Source organism: Rhinolophus sinicus, linkage group LG07 (assembly GCF_036562045.2).
Source record: "Rhinolophus sinicus isolate RSC01 linkage group LG07, ASM3656204v1, whole genome shotgun sequence".
NCBI lineage: Eukaryota > Metazoa > Chordata > Mammalia > Chiroptera > Rhinolophidae > Rhinolophus > Rhinolophus sinicus.
Genome location: NC_133757.1, coordinates 73,039,079 through 73,049,062, shown reverse-complemented (window position 1 = coordinate 73,049,062; position 9,984 = coordinate 73,039,079). Strand labels below are relative to the sequence as shown.

The window sequence follows — 9,984 nt, the reverse complement described above, 5'->3', positions numbered from 1 at the left end:
CAGAGACGTTGCACGTTGCCAACCGCTAACTCTAGGTGGTGTCATCCCTCTGGCTGGGACGAGGCACGCACGCGCGAAGGTTCGCACGAGGGAAGGGCGGGTGCGCACCATGGGCATGCGCTGTGCGGGGCGAAACGGCGGCTCGGCGGGGTCATCCGGGCGCAGGCGCAGTGCGGTGTTTGTCTGCCGGACTGACGGGCGGCCGGGCGGTGCGCGGCGGCGGCGGCGGCGGCGGCGGGGAAGATGGCGGCGTCCTCCCTGGAGCAGAAGCTGTCCCGCCTGGAAGCAAAGCTGAAGCAAGAGAACCGCGAGGCCCGGCGGAGGATCGACCTCAACCTGGATATCAGCCCCCAGCGGCCCAGGCCCAGTAAGCACGGCGGCATGGGGGAGGGGGCGGGTGGGGCGGGGCGCTCGCCGCGGGAAGCCCCGCCCCCACCAGGCCCCGCCCCCGCTTCCGGGGCGCTCTTGCTTCTCCGGTCCGTTCCCCCGCTCCCCGCTGTCGTCGCGCGGCGCGAGGGTCACGGTAACCCGGGGGGCGGGGTGCTGGCAAGCTCCCGGGCGGCTCTCACCCGGCCTGGGTGATTCCCCCTTACGGGGCCTGGGAAGCTAGTTACCTGGCTCCAGGCGAGGACCCCACCTGATGACCCGCCCCCATCATCGTGATCCTCGGAGTCTCTGCCACCTAGTGTGAGCCGTGCACCCCCTACCCAATCCAATCGGCCGTGACCAAATCCACGTCCTCCGCAAACACATACACATCCTTTTTGACCAGATGGTTCGGCTCCCGTTATCTCGGTGACTGTGTCAAGAGGCCCCTACCTACCCCCACTCCACGCCTGGGTCTTTGTCATCCGGGTTCAAGGGATGGTTCACTCACACTTGTCCGGGGGACACCTCAGGTCACTTGAGCACACATAACCCCCCTTATCCCTCTGACCAAGATGATTCTCCCACTCCCTGTGACTGTGTCTGGTGATCCCTTCTCCGAAGTGCGCTCTTGTCATTGAGCTCAGCAGCACCGCTCCGGCACACATTCTACTCACATGTACCAGGCCCCCTCATGCCCTCATTAGTTTCACTGCCACCATCTTTGTGAATGTGGCTGGCCCCTCAAAAACACCCAGCCCCCAACCTGGAGACTTTGTCATTTGGGCTCAGGTAACTTCCTTTTCGCCACATACCCCTACCCACCTAGCCTGAGGACACCTGAGGCCCATATGGTGGTATCTAGCATCCCAGCACACATACGCCTCCCCTCTAATTCCACTATCTCAGCACCTACCTTCCTGTCATCTTGTCATCTGGAATCAAGAGCTGACCCCCCTGGGCTCACTATGACCACATCTAGGATCCTTGTTATGTCCCACAGACCCGAACTCCTCTCAGCTGGAGGGCATCAGATTTCACGCTGCCCACAGACTTGAAGAACAGCATCCCCATGACACTTTATGTAGCAACTGTGGGGTCATCCTGACAGGAGGGGGAAGACATCCCTGTATCTGGGTACTCCCCAACCACCCCCTACTCACCTAGCCTGACCATCATAGCCTTACCTGCCCCCCGCCATCTGTGTGTAGGGTCCACTCCCCATCTCTCTTCTGACGTGGGTCAGTGTGGGTGCCTCACTGAGGGGGTCTTTTGGGGGCACAGAGAAAGCCCCAAGGTGGTAATGCTGGCGTTGGACACTCCCTGGGGTAGGAACCCAGCCAGGACTGGAGGGTTTCTACTAAGCTCTGCAGTGCCACCCCCACCTCCCAGCTCCAGCATGGACAAGACAGCGCTGGGTACAGGGCGTGGGGTGCCCTACAGGGGTGGCTGTCCCAGGTGCAGAGCAAGGCACGGCAAGACCCAAGGCGGGCAGGCCCCTGAGGAGCCCCCTCCAGGCATCTGTGTGTGTCAGCGTCAGCTCCATCCCATCCTGCCAGTCCTCCCATCTGTCGGTTTCTACCCATCTCTGCAGTTTGGTGCCTCGTGCCTCCCCCTCCTCCTCGTTATGATTTGATTTCTTTTCTTTTGGACAAATCGGTTGTTTCTGTTGTGATTTATCGTGGTGTTGTTTTTTTTCTTCCTTTTCCCCATCCAGTTATTGTGATCACTCTAAGCCCTGCTCCTGCCCCGTCCCAACGAGCAGGTACCAGCCTTTTTATCATCGCCGCTTGGACATCTGCACCATTGACCTAACCGCTGCCCTAGCCGCAGAATGCCATCCCCCTACCCCCCCCCACCCCGTGCTCTGTGTGTGTGAGCGCCCGTGCGTGCGCATCTCCTCACTCACTGTCCCTTTCACTCCCTCACTTTCTCTTTCCCTATGGTCAACATCAGGCCCACCTGGCCTCTTCCTATGTCCTCTCTCCTCCCTGCCTCTTGGGTGCAGGTTTGGACCCCTGGTGGAGGACCTGGGCTCCCTCACTGACTGGGAGTCTGTCACCTATGAGGGGGTCATGCATGTGTGTGTGTGTGCGTGCGTGCGTGTGTAGAAGTGAGAGGGAGAGAAAGGGGGGCCAGCAGGTTGGCTGTGCCTGTGCATCCATTTCAGTAATTCAGGGAACATGTCTTGGCCCCTGGGTGCTGTACCTGTTCTAGGCTCGGAATCAGCAGTGAACAGAACCGACCAAGTCCCTCTGTGCAGCTGTTGCCCCACTAGGGGTTGGAGGGGGTGAGAACAGTGAGCGCATCCTGACGGGAGAACTGGAGAAGGCGACAAGTATTGGGGAAAGACAGAGGAGAGCAGGCTTGGGGGTTCTATAGGGGGACTGTGGGGGAAGCCTCTGGGGAAGGTGGTGTTTGAGCAGTCTTGTGGGAGGTGCGGGGAGCATGTACAGCCCTGCCAAGGCCTGAGTACAGGTGCCAGCGGGTCTGGCTGGAATGGGTGTATGTGGGATGTGCCCATGCGTTGGGTCGGGTGGTGTGTGAGAGACTGGGCTGGGGGTCTGTCTGGTCATGTTGGTCCTTGTGTGTAAGTGGGATAGGTTGGGCAGTTGAGTGTGTGTAATTGTGTGTGTGTGTGTGTGTATGTGTAAGATGGTGTTGGGGGCTCCGTGGTGTATCATCTGCCCATCTGCATGTGTATGGGGGTTAGTGCCATGCCTGTGTGTGTGTGCGCGTGCACCTCTGCTGACTGACAGCCTGGTACAGCTGTGGCTCCTGACAGCCCCCATGTCCTCTTGTTTTCTCTCATTCATTCATTCATTTATTCATTCGTTCATATCTCTCTCTCATTCTCTCTCTCTGTCTCTGTCTGTCTCTGTCTCTCTGTCTCTCTGTCTCTCTCTCTCTCTCTCTCTCTCTCTCTCTCTCTCATTCATCTTCATGCTTTCCCTCTGACCGCCTGATCTACTATATGGCCCATTACCTCCTCAGTGATCTCTCTGGGCCTTTGTGTATCTCCACCCTCCCCCACCTGCTCCCCTCAAATCCCCACCATGCTTCAGTTTGGGGGGCTGGCTGGAAACCTCTGTACCCCTGCAGCCCTTTCCTGGGCTCTGGGGCAGCTCTCAAGAGGCCCAGTGGCCTGTTCAAGGGAGGGCACCCACAGGACACCGAAGTGTGGAGGGGGTAGGGGTGTGGTTCCTTGCCCCAGAGAGCTGCTGGTGCAGGACAGAAAAGGGGCTCAGATGCCCCCCGCCCAGGGAGAACCTGGCAGTATCTCAAGAGAGTCCAGGTTCAGGGGGAGTACAAGGTGAGGTTGTTGAGCTACAGAGAGAGGGCTTAGTACTGATTCTGGCCACAGCAGGGCAGAGGTGTAGAGACGTTATAAAGTTTGGGGTGGGAGGGGGCATGGAGGTGAGGGTGCTGGGTCCAACTGTGTCCCCGGGGTCCCCAGAGCTCTTCCTCTACTCCTGCCAGGCCCTAGCAAGACTCGTACTCCTTCTAGACCTGCAGGCCAGGGTCATATACCTGCCCCCTCACTCAGGCTGGGGTCAGGGTCCTGGGCCAGCAGGGCAAGGAAAGTGCCTGGCTGCCAGCAACTCAAGCATACCTGTTGGTCTACCCATCAGTCACTGGGCCCATGTTACCAGGTGCCTGCAAAACTGGGGGAGGAAAAGGTGCTCTCCGTGGGAAGGTAAACCTGGGAGGGCGCTTCTAGCCAGTGCCTTCCCCAGCCAGGCACCCCCTTCTGGCGTGTCAGGGACCCCCTTCTGGCGTGCCAGAGACTCTGGGTATGAGGGTTCAGTGGAGGATCATCTGTCTCCTCTGGAGGCCATACCGACTTCTGCTCCTCTACTCTGTTGCCAGGCCAGCCAAGGGAGGCTCCCAGTCCCTCAGGGAACCTGCTCTCCTGTCTGGGCTTCTCTCTGGCCTGTCTCTGCAGTGCCTCCTCTGAGCAGCTGGGCCCCAGTCTTGGCCCCCGTCTGTCTGTCTCTCTCCTGCCCTCTCATCCCCTAACGCTGCCTGCCCGTCCTGGGGTGTTCGCTGCCTGCCTGCTGCCTGCCTGCCTGCCTGCAGCATGCCCAAGCCGTCCGCATGCAGGCTGCTGGAAAGAACCAATCCCCTGCCTGGCCCAGAACCTCCTTCAAATCCTGTCAGTCCTGGAGGGGCTGTGCCAGCCAGAACCCATCACCCACAGGACACAGGCCCAGCCTGGGATCCTGTCCCTGTCCCAGTTGGCCCCAGCTCTGCAGGTTGGGCTGGGAGGCTCACAGATGAGCCTGCTGGCCAGAGGGTGGCCTTCCCTGACCCTGGAACAGAACGTGGAGCAGCTAGAAGCCTGGGTCCCTTGCCCACTGTCTCCCCAGTGTGGTCCGCCTCACTCCTGTTGGGCAGCCAAGTTCAGTGTTGCCCACAGGACCAGAGCCCAGGCTGAGCCTCGCAGGCAGTCCTTACAGAGTCCTCAGCGTGGACACTGTAGCCCTGGGCCTGTGTCCTGGGCAGAGGTGGGGGAGGAAAGGAACCCAGCAGGGAGGCTGCCTGGCTGGGATGCCATCAGCCTTTGGGTCTTGTTTCTGTCAGCATAGACTTGGGGACAAACCCTCGGCCTCTGGGGACCGTCATTCCCAGCCATCCCCACTCCATCTCCTTCCAGGGCAGGAGGATGGGAGAGGCACCCTGAGAGTGATCCGGGGTTGGGAAGGGAGACTTCAGCTCCTCCCAACCACCAGTTGCGGGGGGTGGGGGGGTCTGTGCCAGCCTACCTGAGGGTGTCGGGAGGAAAAGACCAAAGTCCCCAGTCCCCGAAGGCAGAGACTGCTGGGCGCTGACCCCCTCCCCGCCCCTGACTCTCATCCCCCCCAGCCCTGCAGCTCCCGCTGGCCAATGATGGCGGCAGCCGCTCACCATCCTCCGAGAGCTCCCCGCAGCACCCCACGCCCCCTGCCCGGCCCCGCCACATGCTGGGGCTCCCATCCACCTTGTTCACACCCCGCAGCATGGAGAGGTGAGCTTTCGGAGTGGGGCCAGCTGGCCTGTGAGGGGTCATTGTGGGGAGCTGAGGGCCGGCCCTAAGGAGAAGGTGGCGGAACCTGTGGGAACCCCTGCGTGTTAGGGGCTGGGGTGGCCTCAGGTTGGTCAGGACCCCCCCTCCACCCACACCCTTTGTTCCCCCAGCATCGAAATTGACCAGAAGCTGCAGGAGATCATGAAGCAGACAGGCTACCTGACCATCGGGGGCCAGGTACTGCCCCTGCCTCCCGGGGAGGGGTAGGCGGGACACAGCAGGTCTAGGTCTATGGGAGGCAGTGGCCAGGCAGACCCCCATCTCTGGCTCTCCTCACCAGCGCTACCAGGCAGAAATCAATGACCTGGAGAACCTGGGGGAGATGGGCAGTGGCACCTGCGGCCAGGTGTGGAAGATGCGCTTCCGGAAGACAGGCCACGTCATCGCTGTGAAGGTGAGGCCCCGCCCTACCCGGGTGGCCCCGAGCCCCTCAGCTCTGACGCTGAGCCCCCTCCTCCCATGCAGCAAATGCGGCGCTCGGGGAATAAGGACGAGAACAAACGGATCCTCATGGACCTGGACGTCGTGCTCAAGAGCCACGACTGCCCCTACATCGTGCAGTGCTTTGGAACCTTCATCACTAACGTGAGCCCCCCGCCCTCTGTGGCTTCCCCAGGGAGCCCTGTCCCCTGTCCTGGGAACCGGAGCCTGTCTGGGTTGGGCAGGAGGGTGTGGCCGCCCCACACTGCGCCTGCTGCCCCTGCAGACGGATGTCTTCATTGCCATGGAGCTCATGGGCACGTGTGCCGAGAAGCTGAAGAAGCGGATGCAGGGTCCCATCCCTGAGCGGATCCTGGGCAAAATGACTGTGGCGGTAAGTGGCCAGGCGGACTGGGCCAGGCAGGCGGCCCCCAGGCTCTGTCCCCCCACATGGTGCACTTCCCTCTCCTTGCTGCAGATCGTGAAAGCGCTCTACTACCTGAAGGAGAAGCACGGCGTGATCCACCGGGACGTCAAGCCCTCCAACATCCTGCTGGATGAGCGGGGCCAGATCAAGCTCTGTGACTTTGGCATCAGCGGCCGCCTTGTCGACTCCAAAGCTAAAACTCGCAGTGCGGGCTGCGCCGCCTACATGGCAGTAAGTGGGGGCCCAGCCAGCAGGTGGGCGTGGAGGCCCGGGCAGCACACCCACCCGGCCATGGGTTCATCCTCCCCTCCCGCTGTCCCCACCCCGCAGCCTGAGCGCATTGATCCCCCGGACCCCACCAAGCCAGACTATGACATCCGGGCGGATGTGTGGAGCCTGGGCATTTCCCTGGTGAGTTGGGGGGTTTTCTGAGGGCTGGGGTGACCTGTTCTCAGGGTGTGGGAGGGCAGCGAGGAGGACAGGCTCCTGGCCACTCCAGCCCATGTCTCCCCAGGTGGAGCTGGCGACAGGACAGTTTCCATACAAGAACTGCAAGACAGACTTTGAGGTCCTCACCAAGGTCCTGCAGGAAGAGCCCCCGCTCCTGCCTGGTCACATGGACTTCTCGGGGGACTTTCAGTCCTTCGTCAAAGACTGGTGAGGAGCCCTTGCCCCGGCCCTCCACTCCAGGAGGCAGGCAGGTCAGGTGTGGCCCCCAGCTCAAGGCAGCAGGGGAGGTTCGGGGCCGGATGGGGATTGAGAGGCCCCGCCCCCCGATGGGACCAGAAGGGCTCAGGGCCGGGGCTGCAGGTAGGAGCTGGAGCCAGAGCCCTGGGAGTCACGAGTTGGGTTTGGATCTGGCCCTGAGGGCATTTGGCCAGGTGGCCTGGGGCTCCGCCTCAGAAGGTTGTAAACCAGCAGAGGGGTCCCAGGGAAGGGGGCTCTGAGTGTCCTGCACCAACAAGCAGAATTGTGCAGACAGGAGTCCATGTTGGATTCTCCCTTGGGGGAGCCCCCCCCTTCCATGGGCACCTCAACCTGGTTTAGGCCCCGTCCCAGGTGGGTGCAGGCCTCGGGTTGTCTGTGGTGTCCCAGCTGGCAGCACAGGGCCAGGAGGACGCAGCAGCTCCTTCCTGCGGCTCTTGAAGACCCCTGGCTCAGCTGGTAGGTCAGCTGAGCCCCCCTCCAGGCTCTCACTTCCCTCCCTTCCCTTCTCTGTTTCCAGCCTTACTAAAGATCACAGAAAGAGACCAAAGTACAATAAGCTACTTGTGAGTACCTGGGGCCCCTCCTGCCCTGCCCCAGCGTTGCTCCGTTCCCCTGCCCATTTGGACACCCAGGGCCTGGGCGAGGCCAGCCAGGAAGCTGCCCTTGTCCTAAGCTCCCCCCTTGGGCCCCACAGGAACATAGCTTCATCAAGCGCTATGAGACGCTGGAGGTGGACGTGGCGTCCTGGTTCAAGGATGTCATGGCAAAGACCGAGTCACCGCGGACTAGCGGAGTCCTGAGCCAGCATCACCTGCCCTTCTTCAGGTAGCCGCGTGGCGGCGGCCATGCCCACTGGGGGGCCGGGGACATGGCCACAGGCCCCCCTTCCCTACCCGGCCACCCAGCTGCCCATCAGGGGAGACCTGGGACCTGGACGGCCGCCAAGGGCTGAGGACAGAAATTAGGGGACGCCAACCCACCCCTGACTGCCTGCCCAGCAGCCGTGGACAGATGGGCCCACCAGACTAGCCCTTCCAGTCCTGGGGTCAGCTGTATGCGTCCCCCCCGACAGACACTGTGAACGGAAGACAGCAGGCCGCGAGCAGACTCGCTATTTATTCAGTCATAACCTCTGGGCTGGGGTGGCCCCCAGGGGCCAGGAGAGAGTCGCCTGTCCTGTACCTTCCCACACTTGCCCCATGCTGTCCCCTTTGCCTCTCTGGCGCACATGCTCCCTGTCTTCATTTCCCTCTGTCACCTCCCTCAGTGCCTCTGGTTTTCCCCATCTCCCTCCCTGCCTCTGCCTCTCTCCTGGCCCATACCTGGGCTCTGCCACCCCCGATGGGACCCCTGGGTCCACTTAGGTCTGTGGCGAGGGACGAATCCCTCAGCTGGTGTCCTCGCCCCAGGAAGGCAGGCTGGGCATTGTGACTGCAGCACACCCAGCTGCTCCTTCTCTCTCTTTGATCTCAGGGGGTCCTTTTTGGAGTTTATTGTATTTTATTGTACTTGGGGGGGTATTGGGGGGGTGGGGGGAGGAAGAAGAGCTTGTTCTTATGGGGTTTGTCGGTACCTTCAGAAACTTTTACCAAAGTCATGTTTAGCTGCTTGTGGTGGAGCCCCCAACCACCTGTGGGCACCGGGGGGCCGGGCCATTGGGGCCTGGGCCACTGTGCCTCCCTCAGCCTAGCCTGGGGAGACTAGTCCCAAAGGTGGGCACTGGGGGTGGGGGCTCCTCCCTCAGGGCTGGAGACTGGCCACAGCTTAGGGGCGGGGGCGGTGAGTTGATCTCGGGGTGTGGAGGGAGCCCACAGGGCCGCGGCCACACCAGGTGGTCTTCAGGGAAGTTGTGTGTGGGGTGTGGTGGAAGGCAGCAATATGGGTGTGGCAGGGAGGAGGGATGGGGGCCACGGGGCCCAGGGAGTCAGAATCAAGGGTACAGGGAGTGGATGTGGGGGTTTGAGGAAGTGTGACAGGGACAGAGGTAAGGCAGGCTGAGGGCTGGGCATGTGAAGGCAGCCACGCCTTCACAGTGCCCCTGAGTGCCCCTCAACTCCCCCAGAGCTGGCCAGTCCCCAGCCTCCCTAGAGGCTGGGCCACGGTGCCCCCTCCCCCCAGCCCTCTGCAGCAGCCAGAGCAGGAGGGGGTGTGTTTCCTTTTTGTTGGTGATGCATGCAAATCAAGTGGATAACTAAACAAAATAACAAAACAAAACAAACAAAAAAACACAAAAAGCAACCAACGCCAAAGGTGAGGAACCTCGCTGGACGTAGCTGGCGCAGTCTAGTCTTAGCATAAGCATCACTGTAACCTCTAGCCTATCGACTCTTGTTACTCTTAATAGTCACAAAAGGCCGCATGTTTAAAAAGTACTCCACTGTCTTCTCTCTGCTCCCCCAATCCCGGTCCCCGGGGTACAGCCACCTCTCTTTCCCCAGTCCCCTTTGTGAGGGGATGGGGGCAGGGTCTGGTGCCCACAGTCCTGACTCTACCCTCCCTTGTGGGTCCCAGCCCCAGGGGGCCTTGCCGGTAGCTAGAAGGTCAAGTGGCTGGTCCCAGGGCCAGTAAAGGCCCAAGGCCTGCTGCCCAAGTTTATTTTTATTTAACTTTGTTTTGTGAGTGTGTGTCTGCCTGCCCCCCTCCCCTTCGGTGTTAAGTGGGAGTTCTGGGGGAGCCTCTCCCCCCTACCTGTCCCATGTTCCCCCCTCCCCTCTGTCTCCAGTCACCAGCCATCCTCAACCAGGCAGAGGGCAGAGCAGGCAGGCACGGGCCTGGGGCGGCCTGGCCCAGCCCATCAGCCCACAGTCCCTTCTCAGACTGCCAGTATTGCCCCTTCCCTTTTTAAAATGAAACATCCTTGTTTGTAAATCCTTAGACGCTTGAAAATAAAACCCCTCCCTTTTCTTCCACTGAGTCTGTGGTGTGACCTGGGCCTTGGCAGGGTGTGGCTTGAGACTGGGGTGGGGGGGTGGCTGTAAGCTGTGTGACCTGGGGG

General features: G+C 61.1%; 1 protein-coding gene across 2 annotated transcripts; it reads left to right on the top strand.

Annotated features, from left to right (window-relative positions):
- Nucleotides 1-100: 100 nt before the first annotated feature.
- MAP2K7 (mitogen-activated protein kinase kinase 7) lies at nucleotides 101-9,898 on the top strand. 2 transcript variants are annotated; one of them, XM_019711938.2, is made up of 12 exons: nucleotides 101-367; nucleotides 2,084-2,131; nucleotides 5,233-5,374; nucleotides 5,545-5,611; nucleotides 5,715-5,828; nucleotides 5,900-6,019; nucleotides 6,141-6,248; nucleotides 6,333-6,512; nucleotides 6,612-6,692; nucleotides 6,796-6,938; nucleotides 7,507-7,552; nucleotides 7,684-9,898. In XM_019711938.2, exons 1-12 carry the CDS (start codon nucleotides 244-246, stop codon nucleotides 7,816-7,818), a joined length of 1,308 nt encoding a protein of 435 aa, XP_019567497.1. In that variant the 5' UTR covers nucleotides 101-243; the 3' UTR covers nucleotides 7,819-9,898. The 2 variants fall into 2 exon arrangements, with proteins under 2 accessions (XP_019567497.1, XP_019567498.1); XM_019711939.2 differs by lacking the exon at nucleotides 2,084-2,131 and having other exon boundaries at nucleotides 106-367.
- Nucleotides 9,899-9,984: the final 86 nt, after the last annotated feature.